This window comes from Eurosta solidaginis, chromosome 3 (assembly GCF_040869045.1).
Source record: "Eurosta solidaginis isolate ZX-2024a chromosome 3, ASM4086904v1, whole genome shotgun sequence".
NCBI classification, from domain to species: Eukaryota; Metazoa; Arthropoda; class Insecta; order Diptera; family Tephritidae; genus Eurosta; species Eurosta solidaginis.
The window spans coordinates 19,299,438-19,324,724 of NC_090321.1; the positions used below are offsets into that span (position 1 = coordinate 19,299,438).

Genomic DNA, 25,287 nt, shown 5'->3' on the forward strand with positions numbered 1-25,287 from the left:
AAGTGACGGAAATACATGTTTATAACTATATGCCTACAGCAGGTTTCGAACCCAACCACTCTTCCTTTCGATGCAACCACTCTACCTACTATAACACAATTCTAGTATTAAAAGTACTATTTGATTTATTTAAAGAAAAAGTATTATCATAGTTATGGTGTTATTCGTTTATCCGGATAATATCCCATTTGCACTTTATACCTTTAATATATGTATGTATACATCCATTGAAGTTGCGCAACCTGGGTATTTTTATTTGATCGCTTATAACTTACGTAGTTTTGCATCGATTTTCTTCGATGATAGCTTATATTTTTTCTAACTAAACAGAGCTTTACGTAAGAAAAAAAAATATCTGGAAAAAAAGTTGTGGTTTTGGAATGCTGCCCTCGCAAAAAGTAATATTTTTCATAAAAAAAAAATAAAAATCTGAAATGATAAGCTAATATCTCGAAAACGATCTGGTTGAGCAAAAAACAATGTATGATGCGTTTATAGCAAATTTTACCTTCTTTCTGTTTCTGTGAACTTTTTTGCAATTGCTTGACCCGTTCGTGAGATATACGTAATTAAAGGGAGCCATCTTTTTGTTTTTTCGATTAACGGTAAATTGCAAATATCTCAAAAACAGTATGATAGAATCAAAAATGAACTCAATTTTCGAAATCAGGGGTGATTTTATATACGATGTTCATAACGGCGTTTCTGGTAAAGAGAAAAAGTTGAAATTCGTGGTCCAGTGTAATTAAATGTCTACAGATGCATTAAGATTGCGTTGGACAGCAACGACGGATAAATCATTAGAGGTCACAACAACAACACTTTCACTTTCAGGGGAATGTTTGTTATGCACTGAGCTTTAGCTGTTGGCTTCGCAGCCCCAAAGCGCCAACACGCCGCTATTGCAGCGATAGCAGGGGCGCATGCGTGACTTCTATACTTTTCCGTATTTGCTCCTAATAAATGTTAATTACTTTCTCAATGCTGCTTTACTTCACAGATCAGCGCTACAATGTTTGTTGTCAACAGCGCGCCTTCTTCTGCTGCTAATTACTTACGCCGTAACAACACTTGCACAACGATAACTGTCAGTTTATACCCAATAGCAATTAAAGTCAGCAGCGACGCGGGCGCAAACGCCGACAACGCCAGTCAAACAGGCAAAAAATCAAGCTGATCTGGCCAAAAAGCCAGATCGTTTGTTTGATTATAAGTTGATCATTGGTTAATGTGAAGTCAGTCAGTCGAGCGGTATACAGTGAAGCGGTCCATCCGTATACCGCCAAATTGTATAATAATTTTTTGTATTAGAATTTAAAAAATAAACAATTAACATGGTTGCGTTAATTTTGTTATTGCTTTTGTTTATCGTGTTGGCGTTAATTTGCATTTATTTGCATCATAAGCAACAATATTGGGTGAAGCAAGGCATACCGCTGTTAAAACCTTACTTGTTTTTCTATTATGGGCGTGGTCGTATTGGTACCGATATACACGCCATCGATTTGCCCAATGAGGTGTATCAGCGTTATCGCGAGTCGGGCGTTCCATTTGCGGGCATGTTTATGCTTAGTGATCCGCTCATAATTTTACTCGATTTGGAGCTGATCAAGCATGTGCTGATTAAGGATTTTGGTAATTTTAGCTATCGTGGCCTGTATCACAATTTGCGTGATGATCCCCTAATGGGTAATTTAGCTGCAATTGATGGTCCATATTGGAAACGTTTGCGCGCCAAATTGACGCCCTCATTCACTACTGGCAAAATGAAGTTTATGTATCCAACGCTAATAAAAGTAGCTGAACAATTGCCTAATGTGGTAGATCAACGACTTTCTATAGATGGTGTAATCGATGTAAAAGATTTATCTGCTTGTTATACTACAGATGTGATTGCGTCATCTACACTTGGCATTGAATGTGATAGTTTAAGTAATCCATATGAAGATTTTCGTTTGATAACGTTGAAGTTTTTTGAGGAATATAGCGTTACGCGTGATTTGATAAGTCAATGTTTGCCGCAATTAGCTAAAATGTTGCGTTGGACGAATACGCCCAAATCGGTTACAGATTTCTATATCAAAGTGGTGCGCGATAATATCGCCTATCGTGAGGAGCATGGCATCGTGCGTCAAGATTTTTTACAAATTATGATGGATCTCATTAAGACGGAATCGCTTACGATGGAAGAGATTGCAGCGCAGGTGTTCGTCTTTATTATTGCTGGCTATGAAACCACTTCGACGACAATGACGAATTGTTTGTGGGAGTTGGCGGTGAATGAAGATATACAAGAATTGGTACGCGAAGAAATTGTGCAAGTGCTGCAAGAGCATAATGATGTGCTGACGTATGATTGCCTCAAGAAGATGGCTTACTTGGATCAGACTTTAAAAGGTGAGTAATTGATTTTGGATAGGAGTGCAATTTAGAATTTGAAAGGTCAATCCCATAACGTTCAATTAATTTATAATATGAATGAGAGAATAATAACGGCATCCGAAATTTTTTCTCCAGCTGGACGTTATCCATAGAAAAGATTTCTCGGGAGGAAGTGGATGCATTCCCTTTATTTTGATAGCGTCGTGTGATGCGCACTTTCGAGCTTTACCCCAAAGGTATCTGCTTTAGCCGATGAGTTAAACCGCTGTAGCTCCTACTTTCTCTTGTGTGAAGTTTTTGTTTTGGCGACTGAGCGGCCGTTTGAATTACAGATCCTTTGATTTGTTTCTGGGTGGACGTTTTCTTCCGATAAGGTCTCGTGCCTCTGGAAAAAATTATAAAAGGGAGTTTGAAGAAGAAGTAGAGATCAAGGAGTTTGCTGTGCCCGGTTCCTTCTGGCTCAGTAGCTCCTGTGGATGATTCGAACTCTGATGATGATGCTGGACCGCGGAGGTTCTATAAGGATTTAGTTGGTATGCGTAATTCGGTTGTAGGTAAAAGATTTATTAAGATGATGTGGAAGGTGGCTAAGGCCAAAAAGAAGGGCAATATGATTGCGGACAATGTTATGCAGGAGATGGTGGTTCCCCGGTTGCCGGAAACTGATGATGACTAGTGTTCTACGAATAGTGATGGTCAGGTCAAAATTTCGGTTTCGAAGGTGGTTTGGGTTGATTAGTGAGATAAGGGGTCGAGGGTACAGGAGGGATTGGTAGTGTGTTGCAAAAGTCACCTAGAGCTATGCCAGTAGGTAAAGTGGTGTAAGGTACCCACTACTCCGTGCAATACAATCTAGTTAACTACGACAGTGGCCGCACAAACAGTGGTCTGGAGTTTCAAGGAATATCTGTCCGGTCAGAAAATCTGGAAATCATAAACATTTGCATCCACCGTGTTACTTGCTAATCCAGTGTTTACCGCCCGGATATCAGTGATTTTCTTAATGACAAAAATTGCAATATTTTAGGGGATTTCAATGCCCATCAAGATCTAAGGCACTCCCAGCCTAGAATTTGACAGCAGGAGTAATTTGTTGGCAGCTCAAATAGACAACTTGTCGTTTTGCAAAGCGAACGGGGACGCCCCCACATGTATGGTAGGAAATCGTCATAGCTCGCCAAATATTACCATCATTAGCGCAGAACTGGTCGACTACTTCAACTGGCAGCCGATGATAACACCTACCTACTCCTCTCGTTAGAGCAAGGTAAAGTGGCCTTGATATACAGTATATATGAGTAATATTTTTGCTGCCGTTCCAATCTTTACTGATGAAGGGAAAGTGATTTTCACATGATCATTGAATCCATGTCGGCTCGTTTTATCACCACTGGAAGAATTCTGCAAATGCGGACAACGGAGACCAAAACTTTGTAAGAGACTTTGCGAGAGAGCAAGATTATGACGGACCTTAAATCAGGCTTATAATTTTTACATTACACAGCTTGTGGATAAACACCGGTATTGGAAAGCTATGGGAGAAAACGGGACTTCACAAAACAACACTCCGGCACTAGAGTTTTAATGGCTACTGATGATAATTCGATGCAGCGCGGCACAGTCGGCACCCACACTAGTTTCTACAGATTTATAAACTAATCAATTAAGGTCCGCAACTATTTCAAAACAACCTTTGACTGAACCAGCTAGAACGCGCTCAAAACGGCTGCGAAGGGGAACGATTGCCATTTCGGTAGACATCACAATGTTAAAGTGTCAGTTGAAAGCATAGCAAAGGCGAAAGGATCAAAACTAGTACTGACTCTTTGTGCAATGGTTACACGTTAGCTCGGAACTAGTGCTATGCGTTGCAGGGATGTTTTTCGGCTTCCTTAACTACGTAATTTCTTCACAACAATCTCCCCTAAAAACGCCGTTTAGTTTTTCTTGATATTTTGTTCTGGTATATTAGCTGTTTTTTTTTTTACATGTATATATACATATGCACTTCAACTTCATATGGCTGCTAAGTGTGTGATTTTATGAAACTTATGAAATTGTTGCGCACAAAATTAGGTTAGGTTAGGTTGAACTGGCCGGTCCGTGAGGACCTCACATAGACTGATTGAGTCCGTAGTGTTACCAGAAATTTGTTTTAACGACCAAACTGAAAACCCCCATCAAAAACCAGGACCTAGTTATAAAACAACTCCGCCCTCTTGGCAAATACTAAAAGCTTCCTAGAACTTAAGCCACTTGCTGCTTCTAGATCTGACAGCTGTATCACTTCTAACAGCTGGAGTCTTAGCCTGGCAAGTGCAGGGCACGAGCACAGAACGTGCTCGATCGTTTCCTCCTCCAACCCGCACTTCCTACATCTGCTATCACTGACCAAGCCTAATTTAAAGGCATGTGACGCTAGAAGGCAGTGTCCATACAGAATACCCGTCATGAGTCTACAGTCCTCTCTTTTTAATGATAGAAGCAACTTTGTTAGTCTAAGGTTGTAAGACCTACACATAATCTTCGAAAATTTAAAGCCACGCGCTTGAACCCACGCCTTTCCCGCTTGGTCGATAATGTGCACCTCTAGCCTTCGCTTTATCTCGCCCAGTCTATTTGGGACGTCTACGGAGCAAGCTTCAAGGGATGCGCCCTTTTTAGCTAGTTCGTGCGCTTTTTCATTCCCATCTATTCCCATATGCCCTGGGACCCAATATAGATGTATGCTTCTCCCTGTCGCGATTCACTCCAGAGACTGCTTACACTCTAACACGCATTTAGATGCTGTGCTATGCGAGATTATTGCCTTAATTGCTGCTTGATTGTCAATATAAAAGTTAACACGGTTGCAGCTTAAGCTTTTCTCTTCCTGGTTACGGCTAATATTTCCGCTTGGAAAACGCTACAGTTATCCGGCAGCTTTTGGGATCTGCGTATTTCCGAATCAACACAGTACACCGCAGACCCTACTTCCACTACTTTGGAACCATCTGTGTACACATGTATCGCCTTGTTCGCTATTTGCGCACCCTTGCGTCAACCGTCCACCTCTATTGTGGCCTTAAGATCTCCCTCGAAGCGCAGATAGGGAATCAGGTAGTCTGTTCGTCTTGTGATTGATAACGCTATACTACTATGGCCATATGGGCGGCTCTCAAGCTGCCCCGAGGCACCGAGCCTGTTTGCGGTTGTTAATGCTATGTTCTTTGCTACCAGGTCTACAGGTGGAATGTGCAGAATGGCATACAGTGCAGCCGTCCGGGTTGTTTTCAGGGCTCCCGTAATGCTAAGCATCGATAATCTGCATATCCCCTCTAATTTTTTGAGGTATTTTGTTTTTTGTGTGGCTTTCTACCAAACAAGAACTCCACAGTATAGAATAGTACTTACAATCGCTGTAAAAACCCAATGAGAAAGAGAGGGTGATAAGCCCCACGTACACCCCAGCATTCTTTTACATGCATAGAGTGCCGTTGAGGCCTTCTTGACCCTCTCCTCCACGTTGAGCTTCTATGACAGCTTACTGTCTAGGATGATTCCTAGATATTTTGTGCAAGCTTTCTCCTGTAAGGCCACCCCTCCTAACTTAGGCCTGGTCCAATTTGGGACCTTGTACCTCTTTGTAAACAAGACCATATCCGTGTTTTCCGCATTGACTTTCAACCCGACGTTAGATGCCCAGGTATGAATATCCCGAAGAGCTCGATCCATCAAAGAACTAATCGTTGGAAGGCACTTTCCCCTTATGACAATTGCAACGTCATCTGCGTAAGCCGTAAGTTTTACGGGTCCCTCATCGAATCGTCTGAGCAGTTGGTTGATGACCAGCGTCCACAGCAGAGGTGATAGCACCCATCCCTGCCGCGTGCCCCTGTCCACTGATTTCGTGGCCTCGTACAATCCCCATTGTGATGTAATCTTTCTGCAATTTAACATGCAGCCGATCCATCTGATTAAGGCAGGATGTAATTTAATGTAATTAAGACTATCCATAATCGCCCATTTAGAAACATTATTGAAAGCCCCGACAATGTTCAAGAAGACTCCTAGAGCATACTCCTTATATTCCAGGGATTTCCCTATGCAATGCGGTGTATACCGACTTGCCTTTGGTGTACGCATGCTGTGTTGTGGAGAGCAGATTTTCATTCACGTTGGACTTTATGTACACATCTATCAGCCTCTCAAAGGCCATACTTGAAACTTGTAGCATGGCCGGGATATATCATCTGGGCCCGGCGACTTAAACTTAGAAAACTTTTTCACTAGCCATTCGATCTTGGTATCGGTCACCAAGCCCGACACTACCCGCTCCGTGATCGAAGTGTGAGTGATGTCTGCTGGCTCTTCTAAACCGTCTCCCGATGGGAAATGTGTGCCGAGAAGCACCTCAAGTGATTCCTCACTATTACGTGACCATTCCCCGTTCTCTTTTTTATTAGTCCCTGGCCCCGCACAAAATTAGTACTGCTCAATTTCAGTATGCATTATACTCAGCTGAAACTGAAATGTGTCTCTTTATCTTGTCTCGACAATATTCTCCACTCCTATGACCGAAAAGTTAGTGTGTGCACGATTCATTGCAACCGATTCTGCTATAGATTTTACAATGTGACCAACAGAGGTTCGCATATCCGCTATTAAGCACAAAGCACAACCCGTTATGTAGCGAGTTATTTAGCTACTGCCGCGAGTCTTCTATAATTACCGCTAGATGGGTCTCCTTAACATTATCTGAGTGATCATAAGCGTTTTTTCACCCGCAAATGTAGATGAATATACATGTAAATAAAATAACTAAAAAAAAATTTTTTAAGTTAAACGGTTTTATTGAATATATATATTCTTTCAATTCATGTATTTATTACGTGTTCCAAATATTAGCCAAATCGGACCACAAATATGGTTTTTTTGAATATCTCGATCCTTGCGACACCTAGCGGCGAGTTTTTTCATAGGTCGCTTTCTATTTCTGTATGTAATATGTGTTCCAAATATGAGGCTAATCGGGGCACAAATACGATTTTTTGAAAATCTCCATACCTGCGCCATCTAGCGGCGATTTTTTTCATAGGTCGCCTTCTATTCAAGTATGTATATATTATGAGCCAAATCGGACCACAAATATGATTTTTTTGAATATACCGATCCTTGCGCCACCTAGCGGTGAGTTTTTTTCTTAGGTCGCTTTCTATTCATGTATGTATTATGTGTTTCAAATATGAGCCAAATCGGACCACAAATATGATTTTTTTTAATATATCGATCCTAGGCGGCCGCCGTGGTGTTGTGGTAGCGTGCTCGCCTATCACACCGAAGATCCTGTGTTCACGCCCCGGGCAAAGCAACATCAAAATTTTAGAAACAAGATCTTTCACTTAGAAGAAAATTTTTCTAAGCGGGGTCGCCCCTCGGCAGTGTTTGGCAAGCACTCCGAGTGTATTTCTGCCATGAAAAGCTATCAGTGAAAACTCATCTGCCTTGCAGATGCCGTTCAGAGTCGGCATAAAACAAGTAGGTCCCGTCCCGCCAATTTGTAGGAAAAATTAAAAGGAGCACCACGCAAATTGGAAAAGAAGCTCGGCCTTAAATATCTTCAGAGGTTATCGTGCCTTACATTTATTTTTTTTATATCGATCCTTGCGCCGCCTAGCTGCGAGTGTTTTTCATAGATCCCTTTCTATTCAAGTATGCATTATGTGTTCCAAATATGAGCCTTCGGGGCACAAATACGATTTTTTGAAATATTTCGATCCATGCGCAACCTAACGGCGATTTTTTTCTTATTAATGCATTGTCATCGGGTTCTGAACTATATTCCAATTTTCAGGCTTGTAGCTTATCGGGAATTTACTTAAAATCAATTACAAAATTATGTTCGCTACACAGAGTCAAGCTAAATAGAACCGTTTAAAAAACACGGATGACTAGCGGGCCTAAAAGTGGACTTCAAGTTTTCAAAAAAATGTGTATGTATGCAATTTTGGAAAACTTATACATTTTAAAGGACAAAGAAAGCCATTAGTCTCAAAAGGAGATTAAGCGGCCGATGTAATGAGTAATTCTTACAGCAGAAAGATCTGAAATAGTTGAAGAAACGCTCCCTATAGAACGCAGCTACTTTTTGAGTATCCAAGCTTCCATTACAACACTTCTATTTGCTCAACACTAAGCAAACAATTGCAAATCAACAAATTAGCGATTTCTTATTTTCGCATATTGAAAGAACCAATTAGAAGTTAAATTTTTGCTTTTGGACATACCTTTAACTCAATTTGGTTAAGAGCTAAGTCACGGAAAAAAATGTGCACAAAACAAAACATTACCTCATACAAAATGAAAGTCAAACAAATTGGCTAACAATACTTACTAAAGTAAACACAAACCCGTTAAATGAAATACAAATAAACGAAGTAAAATAATATATTAACATTGCATTTGAACTAGTTGAACAAATAAATACTTTACTGGGCCCGCATTATGTGTTACGATCAGTGACTGAAAGCAATTTTCACTCAAGCGATAATTATGCAACTGTTTAACGAATTCTAAAAATTAAAACAAGTTATGTATCTAACGAGTACTTTTTGCTGGTACTTTGCATATACCATACGATCCACCGTTTCAGAACTATTGTGATTTAAAAAATGAGTTTCGATCACTGATCGTAACACGTAATACGGGCCCAGCCTTAAGTTAGATGCTTAATGTGTTCTCTTAAATAAATCTGATGATAAACATGTAATGAAGTTATTGTTTAAAACCGTAAAAGAGTAAAAGCTGTTGAGAAAAGTTGATCACGGGATGAGTCAGACAAGAATGCAAAGAACCCTAGAATCTTGGCTATAAAACTGATATACCTTTTATTAAGCTAGGGACCAATGACGGAATCTGTTTCTATCTGAACTGAAACTGAAGCAACCTGAAATGCTGTTGAACCTCATTTAAATTATTATTTCAATAGTAATAAAACTAAATTGATTTAACTTGAGTAATTTTTTTATTTTCTATGCACAGAAACACTGCGCAAACATCCAATTGCGCCCGCATTAAAACGTGTTTCCTACGAAGACTATAAAGTACCTGGAACAAATTACGTCATCAAAGCACACACAACTGTTCTCATACCATCCGAAGCAATACAACACGATCCACGCTATTATGCCGATCCAGAGAAGTTCGATCCAATGCGTTTTACACCTGAAGCTATGGAACAGCGTCATCCCATGACATTTTTGCCATTCGGTGATGGACCACGTAATTGTATTGGTTTACGTTTTGGACGTATGCAGGTGCTAATTGGTCTAGTAATATTATTACGTAAATATCGTTTTAGTGTAGCAAAAACAACGCCAATACCAATTGTTTATGATAAAACAATATTGTTAAGAGCGCCAAAGGGTAAATTGGAATTGAAGTGTGAGCGTATAGTAGAGGAAGAAAGTGCCAAGCTGAGCACTGAGGAGATGAAAAATTTTGCAAATGGTATAAAAAGAGATGAGCGCGTGAAATTACAGTAGTGGGGGAAAAAATGCGAACTCTGGATGAAAGTTTAAATTGAATATTTGTATATATAGTTGTAGGTTGTGCATAGTAGGCAGTAAATATTGAAATCAAATAAGTACTCTGAAAAGCCCTGATCACGAGCTTATTAAAGATTGTTAAAACTCTTAATATTAGGTGTATTATAACGAATTACGTGTGTAGTTTGATGACGAAAATCGTATAGGCGGTTATGCGCCATGAACGAGTGATGACACTTATTATGAAAAGAATATACTGTAACGAATTCTCCGAAATTCCTGATTATTTTGCAGCTTCTTTTAACGTTTGAGTCTCTAAAATGTTTAATAAATAACTCAAATATTCAGTATAACAAAACGTTCTTTATTTAGACTACATTGGGAGTAGTACTTAACAATTACAATTATCACGTACTTCACTAAAGCGTGTTAAAATCAAACCGAATAATTATTCCTCAGCTTGCGCTGCTTTTATACACTCGGATACCTCGTTTACCCATTTATCCTAAGGTCTAGGCCTAGATAGTTACAAACAAGCACACATACAAGTGAATCTAACATAAACGTGTTAAAAATCATTTTACATAAGTGTTCTCTTACAGGTACGATACTCATATCAGTTCATGGGAGAACACGTTTTGGGTGTCTTTTTTCCGGTGACGAAAACAAAACCCATCTAACAGTGGGAGTCAAATACATTTGCATAGTACAAGAGCAAACGTCATTACTTTCACCATGGTTTACGTTAAAATACTGGTGGCTCCAGTTTTCCCTTTATTTTTAATTTTTTTTATTAAGCAAGTGTAAGGCGCTCAATGTATGGTGAAAACAACAACAATCATATGCGATGTGGAAGCAGGTGTCTTCTGTGAACATCTTAAGGTGTCACTGTCTGTTCGTCTACCTACTTTTGCTAGAGACTGTCGGAGGACTCGGTGGGGAGCGCTAGTTGTACATTTACTCAGATAGCCAAGCAGCGCTTATGGCGCTTAACTTTCCCTTCAAATCATTTAAGGCCGTCAGCAGCTGCAAGAGGTCACTTCAAGTCGCACCTAGCTTCACAAACATAACCCTTATATGGGCACCTGGTCACAGAAACATCGATGGCAACGAGAAGACAAATGAACTTGCAAAGGCAGGGGCACTGCTGAAGGCGATCGAGACGCATCTTTCACTTACATAAATCAAAAGAAACATTCATAGCAGATTTAAGGAGTTAGCAGCCTCCAGCTGGTATTCCTCGGACAACTGTAATTAACCAAGCAAACCTGGGCGAATTACGTTAGTAAGAGAACAGAGGACCTACTAAATAGGTCAAGGAAAGAAATCTTTATGATAACTGCCACAATCATGGGTCACTAGTCGCTTAACCTGCATGCTGAGAGAATGGGGTTCCTTTGAACAGTATTTGTAGGAGCTGCGCGAGGAAGGCAGCAAAGAAACAGTCACGCACTAACTGTGTGAATGCCCAGCTTTAGCAAACACTAGGTTTCTAACTAGGGGCAGATTTCTAACTGCCGACGTATAAGGAAGTAGCTAAATGATCTGTAAAAAATATCAGCAGGTTCGTTGTCCACTCCAAATTATTCGAACGGAGTACCGACTAGCCAAACGAAGTCAGTACCAATTGTTTTCAGGAGAATCTTTGATATCCGGACAACACAGAAACCAACCAACAACACTTACGACAAACTTATTCGTTGGACTAATAAATTTAGGGGGCAGTTGTTTCACGACTCACATAGTCACACTTCTTGCCGTTACACTGATTTACGTTCGTTTGTAGCAATGCTTGAAACTTAATTCTTTGATATTTTAGTAATGTATGGGCTAGTTTTTACTTAAAGTAGCTATCTTCGTAGAGCTAAATGTAAGAATTTGTTAAGAAAAGTTGATGCCCAATACATTTAGAAGCATACGACGTTCAGTAGTGTCCGAATATGTATAGATATGTTTTTTGACAGAGAGAAAGAAGTTTCGTCTGTAGTAATCTATGCGCTCAAAAAAAATTTTCCATAGAAATTTCTTCCACAAAACAATGAAATTTTTCTAAAAACAAGAAAACCTACCTTAAAAAGACATACATATGTAAATTTTTCTCATTGTTAAAAAATTGGATACCAAATTGAGAAAAAAAGGCGAAATACTATTTTCTATTTTCTGAGGAAGTTTTCTTAGTGTGTGGTGAATGTTTGATAAAATAACGACCTTTGGGAACTCAAAATTTTTTAGTGCTGTCAAATTTGCATGAGCGAAAGCTTTCCTTGTTACAGGGGCGTAGGCAGAAAATTGCCTTGGAGGGTTCAAAAAAAAAGTTTTTATTTTTTTTTTTCAGTTAAATAAATAAAAAAAAAAATGTTGTCTTTAGCTTTAACATTAAAGTATGTGTATTTAGAATATGATATGAAAAAGGTTACATTAAAAACTCTAGCGCATGCGTCGGCTTTTCATTGCCATTTCATCTAAAACTTCATCAACGGTAACAATTTGATCACGGTGGATGCTTAGTGATGCACAGCCATTCAACCGATTTTCACTCATCGCATTTCTCAAATAGTTTTTAATCAGCCTAAGAGTTGAAAAAGATCTCTCGTTCGTTGCCGTTGTTACTGGAAGCGTACACAAGATTTTCAACAACATGTGAAAAGTAGGAAAAGCCACAGAATCGCATTCCTGTAATATTAATCATAGATAACTTGATAAAAAAAAACCGAAGTACCTCCTTCATGTAGAATTCATGCTTTTTGAGCCTGGGCATGAGTTCTAAAGTATACGTATAAAAAATTCAAAAGAAAGAAACTGATCGAGATAAATTTAATTTAAAAAAGTCATATCTACACGGAAAAAACACTAATGTGTTTTTTACATTTTAAAATGTTGAAAGGTAATTCCAAATTCTGAATTGCTGAATCTGGAAATGGAATAAAAATTTGTATACGGTAGTTATCTTCCGGGTTTGTTTGAGCACTTTTTCTAGGCAAAATAATAGGGATTTCATTAGAAAAGGATACTGCTTAAACTGTCTGGTACATATTCGTTTATATGTAGATTGTCGCCGTGACGTCAGGGCAGAAGAATCATGCAAATATTCAGACGCATGGAGTTTTCATATTTGCCTTTCCGATGAATGTAATCGCTGTTGAGGCAAACGAGCAAACGCCTGAATTGATTATACTCACGAATGAAATAAGTTGGTTATTTTAAATCAAAGTCGATTATGTTCATTTAAGCAAGTTGGATCATTGAACACGATCATATTGCATGTAATCGAACGTTGTTGTGTTCGATTTTTGCTATTCTCTGATATGTATGTAGATGGTCGTTAGACAAATTTACAAGGAAACTTCTTTATGAAATTATAGTAAAAGTTAACATGTACATTTGTATTTTTAATAAATTGCAGAATTATTATGAAACAGAATATGATTAAAATATATAAGTGTTCACTTCGTGCATACATATGCTTGCATATTAAAAATATAATAACACCAACAAAGAAAATACGTGCAGAATTATAAAGAAATTTATTAGCATAGACATAAAAACATCAAATATTTGAATTGTAACGACCTAAAAAATCAAATGATCCTTAGGCAAGGGGGGAGGGGGTTAACCCCCAACCCACCCCCCCCCCTCGCTACGCCCCTGCCTTGTTATGGAACCATAGGGCATTTCCAAACTCATACTTACTTCAGCTGGTCAACAGCTAAAGACTAAGTGCCGATCCTCAGAAAATTTAGGAGTATATTCTGCTCGAGGACGCATATATACTGATGTACCGGATTTGGTAAGTCAATAATCGTCCACTTTCTATTAGAAATATCCCAGTCATGGAAGTGACAAGATTTGCTGGATCAGATACTAAGTGTGTGCATACTTATTGCATATGGTATATGATTCACTTGTAATGGTTCTCAGATTGCTCTATAAAATTTTGTATTATAACATCCTCAGTTGTATTTCATTCAAGGGCCCATTACTGATACTTAGCATAGACTTGACTTGACTTGGCGTAAACTTGGCAACTTAGCCACGACTATACTCAACTTGGCGCATACAATATGGCATCATAATCAATAAATGTCAATTAGTATGACAAAATGTCAAAATAAAATCGAAACAAACAAATGGCATCTCAAAATGTAAACGTCACTTAGAACTTACATAGAAAATCAAAATTCAACAGACTTCTAAGTCCAGTTAAGTGTTGCTAAGTTTTGAGTAATCAGTAACATGCAATTTTCATTTAACAGAACTGTAAGTGACAGTTCTCAAGTCAAGTTAAGTTTATGCTAAGTGTCAGTAATGGGCCCTTCATTCTGTGTAACGCTTTGAGGAAAAAGAGGTTCGAGGTGCATATACCTTCAACTGCTTTTGCTGGATGTACATATCTATTATGTTCCGTTTACCACTTTATAACCCGTAAGGAAAACGAAAAATAGAGGGTTATGAGCGCCGTTAAAAATAAAGGCCAAATAAAGCAAAAAAACTTCATATTGGTGGTTCAAACTAGTTAACCAAATAGGGTTTATTACATTCACGATGTTGGCTACAAAGCGAAATCTGTCAAATTATTTTTCAGTTTTTATAATGGGGGCGACAAAGCAGCACGAGAATCAATCACGAATACCGCAGAATTCATTGGTATGTCTTTTTAGCATAATCATGGGGGAACCAGGGTCAGCTGACCCCCGGAAAGCAGCTGATTGGTACCTTTTGTATATGATTTGACACTTCAACTTCCGGCGCAGTACTATTTTGACATTAGCCCATCGATTTAAAAAAAAAAAAAACAAAGTACGTGGAATTTTTATTTATGTTTGTATGTATGTCACCGTGCTGCCACCTTGTATGGTTCCGCCATAAGCATAATTAATTTTTTATTTTTTTTTTAATTGTGCGCTGCTATTCGCTATAATTTGTATTTGCGGCTGCCTCGTTCAAAGTAATCAACGACGGTTGCCGTCAAGCTTTGCTTTATTGTGGTTGTGGTCTGTAGCCGCCGTGTTCAATGTAATCAGGCAAAATGTGTTATTGCAGTCAATTAAAAATTAATATTTTTACTTTGTAATATTTACATACTTACCAATGTACATATTTATAAGAAAATAAATTATAAAATGTTTTTAATTAAATTTGGTTTTCATTTTTTATTTTAAAAACTTCATTTTTCCCTAAGCTAAGCTTTCGCAAAAACATTTTCGCAAAGAGCTTTCGTTATATATTCATTTATGAATATTTTTCTATCATTAATTTTTTAAGTAATTTGTGTTTATTTTAAAAGTTGCAAGTAAGTATATATTATGTATGTATGTAAGTAAATTTAGAACTACTACTAGTTATATAACAGTTTTTTTATTAGTAGTATTTAATTTAATTTTAAACTAAATTATGTGCTTTGCTTTGAAAATTTGTCTATTGCTTACTACTTGTTATACATACGCTTTAGAAATTGACTCAGGTGCTGTTAAAAATTTTGCATATTCAAATTGCAATTTGTTATTGTAATTAATTATTTGGAATTTGTTATTTTTACATTTTTTGTGAATTTATTTTTTATTTAAATTTATTCGACTACGAAAATCATATACATACACCGAAAAAAGTTATAAAACAAAATATATAAAAAAAATTTCAAAAATGTATGTCGTCATACAAATTTTTACCTCAATTTAGCAAACGAGATTTTTAATCAGGGCTGTTCAAGCATTTTTGTATTGAAGTGCAAATCACATTACATATACAAAATTATATGTACACTGAAACTTTATTCAATTGAAAAAAAAAAAAAATTGTTAAAAATATCGATTGTCCTCTTAATGAATAAATTTGAAATAAAAATTTTTCTCAGTGCTACAATATTTTTGAAAATTTTTTTTGTTGTCAATTTGTTAGTGCGAATCTGAGTATCATACCGAAGGGCCTGGGCTTCATATGGAAGTGCCTTTTCTTTGCACTTTGATAAGAATTTCGGGCACTTTCATATGAATCGAATTCATATGTGAGGGCATATGAGAGTGCTATGCAATTTTTTTATATTCAAAGTGTGAATTTGTATCTGTGACTGTTTTTAAGGGCAAAACCAAAACAAAGGCGCTATAAGTGTAAAGGGTTTGAGCAGCTACGTTTTTATTACCAAATAAATTTTTGTTTATTGTAAAATTTTTTATTCATTTCAATGAGTTGTATGCATAATAGAGCAAACTAGTTCTATAATGAGTAATTATTTAGGTTTTGAATTTTTGAAAACCACTTTTAAGTGCTTTTTGTGTTCTATTGCTTTACGTTAAATCAAATTTTTTAAATATTAATTACAAAATAATATGTATTTACGAACTTTTTAAAAACAGAAAATCTGTTGTATGAATATATTTTTAAGAAAGCAAACGACCCAAATAATTAGCAAAGTACAAAGACAAATTTTTTGAAAATTCTATGTACCAATTTCAAAATTTTCATTAAGCTTTTATAAACACTTTTGAGTTTTCGATTTTTTCGAAATTTGTTGTCATAGTTTCACCACACAATTTATTTATTTTTTTCTAAAACCAGCGCTAATAAATATCAGAAAAAGATATCAGTTTTGTGTATAATTTTCGCAATTTTTTTGCAAGATATAGCGAAAATATTTGAAAAAACTATTAACTTATTTTCTCAATAATTTTTTTTTACGTATTTTTGTCACGTTCAACTTTAATCATTTATATAATGAAAACTATGTAAAACAGTTTAAAAAAAAATTTCGAAAATTTTCGAAAACTCAAGAAGTTTTCAAAAATTCTCATGAACATTGCATATTATCATTTCGAGTTTCAGGATACTTTTTGTAGTCCAATCAGTTTTCAGTACAAATTCTAGCTCTATCAAAATTTCCTTTGATTTTTAAAGTTTTCCAAAAACTGCCAATAAAAACTTTGAAATTTTTCAAAATGTTCTCGCAGTTCAGTTTTCAAGTTGAATTTTTTCGAAAACGTTTTCGAAATTTGTTTGCCTAGTTTTCATCACATAATTAATCATTTTTTCTAAAACTAACTCAAATAAATAAAATAAAAAATATCAGATAAAATTTGTTTATGGTGTTTACATCTTTAAAAAAAACAATCGCAAAAAATGATTAACAAATTTTCTCAATATTTCTTTTTATAAATTTGCGTTTGGTTTGGATGAAACTTTAATCGATTGTATAACGAAAACGTTGTAGAATTTTTTCAAAAAACCGTTCGAAAATTCGAGACTTTTCAAAAATCGTATGAATAGGCCACTTTTGGTTCAGAATTTTGAGAAGCTTTTTGAAGTCTTATTAATTTTAGAGTAAAAATTTTAACTCTATCGAAAATCTTAGTAAGAATTTATAGTTTTTTAAAAAACGTTCTAGCATTTAAGTTTTAAACTTAAATTTCTTCGAAAATGTTTTTGAAATATGTTTGCATTGTTTTTATCACATTTATTTATTTTTCTAAAACTAACGCATATAAATAAAAGAAATTAGCTACAAATTTTTTATAAAAAAATATAGCGCAAATATTCGCAAAAAATAATTATCAAATTTTCTTAGCCATTTTCTATTTTTATTTTTTTCCGTTAATTTTAGATAAAAAAAATGCATAGATTGCTCTACCGAAAACTATGTAGTGCTACTTCTAAAACCTTTTTCAATAATTGGAGATATTTTTATTTTTAAAACCTTCATGAACATTCCAAATAATTTAAATAAATTCAAAAACGTGTTCGAAAAACTACCATTCAAAACTTTTAAAGCTTCTTAAAATTGTATGTAAAAATTGGAAATTTTTTCCAAGGCGTTCTTGAATTTAACTTTTAACTTAAATTTTTCAAAAACATTTTTGAAATTTTTTTTGCATAGTTTTGATCAAAAAATTCGTTTTTATTTATAAACCTAACACAAATAAACAAAAGTAAATAATATCAGACAAATATTTTTGATTATTTTTGCTACTTTAATATTACTTTTTATAAAAGTTGTGAAAAAAATATTTAATAATAGACGTATTATTAACAAATTTTCCAAATTTTCTTTTTTTTATACATTTTGATATATTTAGATAAAATTTCCATAGATTGTTCCAACGAAAACTATGTAATGCTATTTCTAAAACTTTTTTGAAAATACGATAAATTTTCAAAAATTTCCTAAACATTCAAAATGTGTATTTGGAATTTCGGGAAACTTTTCATAGTACAATCAATTTTAGTAAAAATTTCCGCTTTACCGAAATTCTCATAAATTTTTACAGGTTCCAAACTTGCTAAACAAAAAATTCTATTTTTTTTTTCGAAAACGTTATTGCATTTAAGTTTTTAACTTGAATTTTTCGAAAACGTGTTAGAAATGTGTCTGCATAATTTTCATCACACAATTTATCAATTTTTTCTAAACCTAAAGCAAATAAAAGCAAAAAACAAATATCGCATAAAATTTGTTCACCATTTTTTTTATTAACAATTTCAGAAAACTTTTTGTAGTGGAATCAATATATGTAAGCAAAAATTTGAGGTCTAACAAAATTTCTATGGATTATGAAAGTTTCCAAAAATTCTAAGTAAAAATTTTGAATATTCGTATTTCTTCGAAAACTTTCATGCCTTTAAGTTTTTTACTGTGAACATCACAAAAAGTAAATTTAGTAGGTACATAAAATTAAGAAACAAATTTTTAAAAAATTTATATCAGTTTTTTTGTTATTTATATACTTTTAATTATTAAAATTAAATTTAAATAAGTAAGAATTTTTTTTTATAATTTTATTGAGTTTAAAAAATGGTTATTATACAATATTTTAATATAAATTTATTTTCAAATTAATTTAATATTAGTTATGCAGTTTAAATTTGTTTATTCGTTTTCATTTCTTCGTTGTTTAAAACAATTTTTTTTTCTTTTTTTAAATTACAAAAGCGTTATGGAATGTCAGTGCGCTTGATTGTGCTTGTCAAAATTGGCATTAACAATTGATATGCTTGCTTTCTTATTAAAACGGAGCAAAAGCTTTCTATAAAAGTTTATTAAAGCCCGGTTTTCAAGTGCAAGTTCAAAATACAGTTAAACTTGAACAAAGTTTAAGCTTGTCGTTGTTCATGCTTTGGTTAAATTTTTCAGTGTGTATGTCAGTTAATCGAAATCAATACAAATTTTCTTTTAACTTGACATTCTTCTGCACTTCGAATTGGTTGAATTCGCTCTGTCATCACCTTGTATAGATTCGCCTTGATGTTAACTAATCGGAATCAATGCGAATTTTCTTTCGACTTGACATTCTTCTGCTCGCCGAATTGCGTTTAATTCGCTTTGCTTTCAACTTGCATGGATTTGCTTTGCCGTTGTACTAAGACGTTGCATGCAAAATAATTAAGAAGAAGAAATTAGCTGTTGGGATAACAACACATGGTACTGAATTCGCCTTGACTCGCACTGAAAAATCAGGCCTCAGTAAGCGCACATTTTTCGAGTATTTCAAAAACAAAAGAAAACTTTAATTCGATAAATATTATTACTACATAATTTTGTTTTTAACCAGCACGCTTAAGTGTAACGTTTTTTTAAAAAATTTTCAAACCTTTTATGATTATAGCAAAATCTATTGATTTCAAGGAAAAAAGCGTCATACATTGTTCTATATTTATTTGTTTGGCTGGCATCGTTTTTAGTTATACATATATTTTTTTTTTTACATGCAAGAACTAAGATATGTGTTTTTCTCTGCTTGTTCGAGAAATGTTCCTACTTTCCTAATATTCACTTGGGGGGCTTTGGGTGACGCGGCAGCTCTAAGGAAACGCGCGTGGCTTCAGCACGGTGCGGCTGCTTGCTGCGCAACATTTGCTCATGCACATACAATAACAAACCGAGATCGCGATGTCCAGCCTGCCAGGCAATCTTGAAGGCCGTAGCGCCATCCTGAAAAATAAAAAAAAATTGTAATCTTATTATTAAGAATTCATGAGCTTAACACCGGCTTATAATAATTGAATATTCAATTATTATGTTTTTCTAAAAGAAACTGAAAAGAAAGTAAGAAACCTTTACTGGCATATTGCGATGGTACCATTTCGAAAACCGCCACGAAATCATTGTCAGGCAATTTGGTAATGATATCAAAGGTCAAAATTTTTTAATGTTTTTTAACAAAATAAGTTTAAGAATTTTCGTTTCAACTTTCAACTTACCACATCAACTATAAGCGAATCACAATCAGGCTGTGACAACAAATGCTTCACAATGTCGGTGCGTCCATGTTCTGCAGCGCACATTAGCGCAGTGCTGCCATCCTCATCCTGTATATTAATATCAGCGCCAGCGGCTAAAAGCAGCTCCACCATTTCGTTGTTACAATGCGAAACAGCCAACATCAATGCGGTCTGGCAGTGCTGTGCGTTTTTTTTTTTTTTTTTGTGGGGTAGTAAAAGCAAAATTATATTTTTTGGAAAAAACATATTTTAAAATTTTAGCCAATTTTTTGTTAGTAAGCATTTGAAGAAAAAGAATGCAAGAATGATATGAAATTAAAAAAATAAAAATTAATTTTTTACTTTGGCATGAGCTTAAATTAAGTTTATCCATTACCTACCTTTTTGGCTCGTATATTGACATCGGCCATCTGGAACAGTCGTTCTACGACTGTGCGATGCGCAGCGTTTTTAAGCTTTGCCAATGAGACGAGCATCACACAAGTGTATCCAGCATTATTCATTTGATTTACATTGCAAACCTTTGAATCAAGTAAAATGGATACGACGTCAAAATTGCCATGCGAGACCGCATAATGCATTGCTGTGTTGCCCTGCGATGAGATAAAAAAACAGAAATTTCATAATAATGGTAATATAGTATGTAAATCGAGGAAAACTCTGAACTGTATTTTAGAGCGGAAGTGAGACTGTTTCGTAGATACTCGGGTAGAAGAGACCCACTTGAGCTACATGATGGCCAGTTGGGATACTACATAAAACAGCTATAATTAGGCCTTGGATATATCCTCCTCTTCGCTTAGTTCTGACGAAAGCTAGCCACTTAAGCATGAATAGATCCGATGATTGCATCTTTTTATCCTCCATGCACTAAGAGTTTTCCAGTATCTCGAGATCTATAACCGAAGATAAATGAGCGTTAGCATTGGGGTTAATGCTCTCGACAGACCATCGCGTAATAACCAGTTTAAGCTAACCAAGCGGGATAAGGGGCTTAGTATATACGCGCGGTAGATATACCTGTCGAAAGATGCGACTAAAATACAAAATTGATTTAAGGAATTGTGTAGCGCAATCCTATCTAGGGCTTGTCAGCGCAATATATAGCTTCTCCAACCCAATTGTCAACCTCACCTACCCGTTAATCCTGTTTCATTAACAGCCGAGGCTCTGGCGACCCCGAACTCCTGATGGATATAGGGGATGGGAGGGCAGTATGGCCAAGAAGGTTTCATGTGGTCATACCAAATGGTCCCCGAGATGGTCGGGCTAGTACCTTACCCCCAGGCCTTCGGGTAGTATCCTTACAGCTACAACAACAACAACAACCAGTTTAAGCCAAAAATAACTTGCTATCCTAATAAATATGGCATCTTTCAAGCGCTAACTTAGCTGACTTGGGGACTGCTTTTACAAGGACAGACCACAGGCGGCCACCCAAACTCCGCGGCTTTTACACGCCGCCCATTGTACCCATTCGGGCTAAGAGAAACGCATGAAGGTTTTCCGCGAAATTATTATATCCCGAAACCCAGTTGAACACAATGCCTTTATTGCAGTTTGGCTATCCTAGTAGAGGTTGAAACTTGCAACCTTAGTAGTACTGAATAGCATTCCATCCATTGCATTCTTAATAGCGGTGACTTCCGCTTGGTAAGCACTGCAGTAATCCGGCAGCTGGATGGAGTGGCTTACCTCGAGCTTCTAAAAAAAAGTCCCGTCACCGATCTCACCTTAAAACTTCGCCCCATCAAAGAAGCAATTTACATGTTCACTTCCCCAGTTGAGTCTTTCCTCAAATCTCTCTCGATAGGAAATAAAGATGTTGAAGTGCGCACATGGAGCAGTTTTTGTCACACAATAATCTGCCGAAGTTTTTGATAAGAATGTGCCAAAATTCAGAGAGCATATTCCCCCATATAACTAAGTCGCAATAATAGCAATGAACCACATTCAGAACCACAGTGGATCTTGATTTTAGAGCGCCACTGATACCAACCAGGGTTATTGGTTCTATCAGATAAAGGAATAATTTGATTGATGAAAATCGCAATTGTGAAGACTGTGTATACGGCTACAGCAGTTCACGGCAACCGAGATCTTTCTCTAAGCACTATCTTCAGTACTAAATTTTGACAACAGGTTCCTGTCCTGTATAATTTCTACAAATTTAGCCTGAAAGCCTGCTCGCAAAAATAACTAGATCACATGACCACAGTCCAGCTGGTAGCGATTCTCTCTGCTATGTGCCACTGAACTGTCTGAATGAAACTAGCAGAGTTCAGCAAAGGGTGCAGTCACTTATTCCACGCAATAACAGACAACTTCTAAATACCAAGAGAAGACAACTCGCTCTACACCAAAAAAAAAATCTGGTGATGTGTTTTCTTCTCCAAGCCAAGGGTTCCTCTGATTTGTTTTCAGCATCTTTTACATTGGTTAGAAATACTGCGTGAACAATGAAGAAGTACAACCGTATCCTTAATCTAAACTTGGGCTTGAAAACTGCAGTTGCAAGAGCTTTACCGAGCTATGCTCATATGCCGATAGGTCTGCATGCGTAAAAGTTTAACATTACAGTATCCAGATCAATTTCGATCCACAGTGCCTCTAGCCACCTCTGCGCACTACTTAGTCGTTATATACAATGGTGGAAATGGAACGTGACGGCTTAAGCCTGGATTTACTAAGATACGTTTCTAGCAGGTACTTACATTAGCATCCACCATATTCACACAATATTCGAGCAACGCCACGGACATTTCCTCAAAGCAATCCAAATAATCTTCTACCTCGTGAGGATTCGCTTGCTCCGTGCTAGAGATGCGAAACCATTCTTGCTGGATCACCAATTTCGAAGATTTTAGGCTAGTCGCCGACAGAGATTGTGCATCAACTTTCTTCAACAGCGAGGCATTAATAGTTTTCAGCGCATTTAGCATTTCAACAGGCGGAACGAATCTAGCAACGAAATGCAACAAAATACATTTAAATAACAACAAAAGTTTAAAATTAACTTAGCAAATGATAACTCACTTTTGTCGTGGTTCCGCCTCAACCATTGCTAATTTCTGTAGCAGCGCTTTGGAGGGTGGACGTTCTTCCACAGCGCTCGCTTCTTTCTTTGACTCTTGTGCCTGCAGTTGATTTGTTGTTGATGTTGTGGTTACTGTTGTTTTTGTAGTTTGCACGCTATCTTTCTGTTTACTTGGTATTTGACTAGATTTCAGTGTTGTTGTTTTACGACGCGCGCCCTTTGATACATCTATTGCCGCAGCAGCGCTATCCTCCTGTTGTGCACTTTTCTGTGACTCAACAGTGTTCGCCGCTTCTTGTACTTCTTCTAATTTTGACTCCTTTAATTTCTCATTAAAAGAACTCTCCATCGACCGATATGGTGAAGCGCGCGGTGATGCATCACGTGACCAACCGATGCTTACACGCTTCTCCTCGCGCACAATCAATCCATCGAGACTGGGTGTAAGCGGTTTGGGCTCATCAGCTTTGCTAGATTCTTCGGACGCTATGCATTTTTGACTTGCATCGGAAGCGCAAAACGAACTTGCAGCCGATGAGGGGGCAGTAATGAATGCATTGGTTTTAGACGGTGCAGCAGTGGTGGGTTCGGTGATGAAACTTTGTGTTTCGCTGGCGGACTCTGGAGGCAGGAAGTTGACTAACGACGGTGGTTTCTCGTGCAGCGAACTGAAAGTAGGATAATAAAATGTGAGTTTTTAAAAAAGAAATAGAAATATACATTTTTTTCTGTTTCCTTATCACATACGTCAACAAGAGCGCGGAACAGCCACTCACTATCAGCGGATAGCAAGTGAAGCTGCTAAGACTTGAAAACATTTCCTTTATTCAGTTCAAATGTTCATTCTCTAAATATTTATTAACTTTGAAATGGACAATAACAATTAAAGCCGAAACTAGTTTTCACGTACACTTAATAACTAATTTAATACTGCAGCAAAAGAAAAAATAATCCAAAGAAGCTAAGCGCGCTTGACTGCGTCCGCATGTACGTGAGTGTAGCGCTGCGGAAGCGTTGCTGACAAGAACTACAATAGCAACTCTTCAGTTTTACTCAAGATGCTGGGGAATAACTTTGTGGGAGAGAAAATTACTTTGAAGGTCATTCGTTGCAGCGTTTGTGGATGCGGCACAGTGGTATGAAATGGCTAAAATTTCGTATTACAGATATATGACTAAATAAGGAAAAAAATATATATTTAATCCCTTTACGAGGTATGTCAAACGACCTACTAACCAACTAACCTTATCACCTATACCAAGTAAAGGCTAGACTAGTAATCAGAGAAATAGGGGGAAGAGCTTGCTTTCTAAGCTTATTTTTCGATCTTTGATAAGAAACGAGGTAGTGCGACGGAATTGAACAAATGCGGTGTGAGTCTCTTCGGAAGACCTCTAGAAAGTTTACAGCATTTTATGCACTGGCGCCACTGAACGTATTCATACGCTTCCCAAGGCAGTCGGTTCTATGTACCGGAGCGACTCGGGATTTTTCCCGACCAAGGACTGTCATTTCAGTGTGACCCCATCTAATTTGTATCGTCCCTCCCACAAATTGTCATCCTCCCAGCAGCTCCTTGCAGCAGGACTGCTCCATATTCTCTTACTCCGGGAAGGCATCGAATCCAATCCGGGTCCGTCTCCTGACCCCGGTCCTGAGAAATGGTTTTGCTGCATCTGCCGGAAAAGAATCTTTTTAGGACGGTCATACTCTGTTCAGTGTGTCTCGTGCAAGTGATGGTTGCATCGGACAGTTTGTTCTGGGCTTGATCCCAAAACCCGACGTCCACGTAACTTTTATAAATCTTTTGTGGCTCCTTACTGTTCATGCCCAAGGGCGTCCCGTAGTCTACGCCTTAGCGCCCCCCCCCCCCCCACTACCTTCCAGTAGCCCCGCTGCTCAGCAAGCCACAACAAGTACCCGCTGCTGCTCGCGCCCCACGGCGCCAACAACTCAAACAGCTGATACCACTCATAACTACTACCTTCGTAGTAGAGTTGGTAGCAATGCTGAGCATCAGCCCCTGCCCCCGTCTTCTCCCCCCTCTTTTCCGGCAGCAATCGTGCAGGTCAGGGAAACAGACTCTTAGTCCCTACCTCCGTTTGCACCGTCTGCCAGCACAGAATATATAGGTTT

General features: G+C 37.0%; 2 protein-coding genes across 18 annotated transcripts in view; one reads left to right on the forward strand and one right to left on the reverse strand.

Moving 5' to 3' along the window:
- Nucleotides 1–676: 676 nt before the first annotated feature.
- Nucleotides 677–16,132, forward strand: LOC137243415 (probable cytochrome P450 6a13). The gene is made up of 2 exons (XM_067771175.1): nucleotides 677–2,397; nucleotides 9,403–16,132. Exons 1-2 carry the CDS (start codon nucleotides 1,335–1,337, stop codon nucleotides 9,903–9,905), a joined length of 1,566 nt encoding a protein of 521 aa, XP_067627276.1. The 5' UTR covers nucleotides 677–1,334; the 3' UTR covers nucleotides 9,906–16,132.
- A 303-nt stretch (nucleotides 16,133–16,435) lies between these two features.
- Kank (kank) overlaps nucleotides 16,436–25,287 on the reverse strand; it is a 159,716-nt gene continuing 150,864 nt past the window's right edge. For all 17 annotated transcript variants that reach the window (XM_067771170.1, XM_067771168.1, XM_067771169.1 and 14 more), the window contains 5 exons: nucleotides 23,151–23,819; nucleotides 22,829–23,075; nucleotides 20,495–20,707; nucleotides 20,094–20,294; nucleotides 16,436–19,824 (listed from right to left, as the gene is read on the reverse strand). In XM_067771170.1, coding sequence (XP_067627271.1) covers nucleotides 19,663–19,824; nucleotides 20,094–20,294; nucleotides 20,495–20,707; nucleotides 22,829–23,075; nucleotides 23,151–23,819 — 1,492 coding nt within the window. In that variant the 3' untranslated portion in view covers nucleotides 16,436–19,662. The remainder of the gene's footprint in view (nucleotides 19,825–20,093; nucleotides 20,295–20,494; nucleotides 20,708–22,828; nucleotides 23,076–23,150; nucleotides 23,820–25,287) is intronic.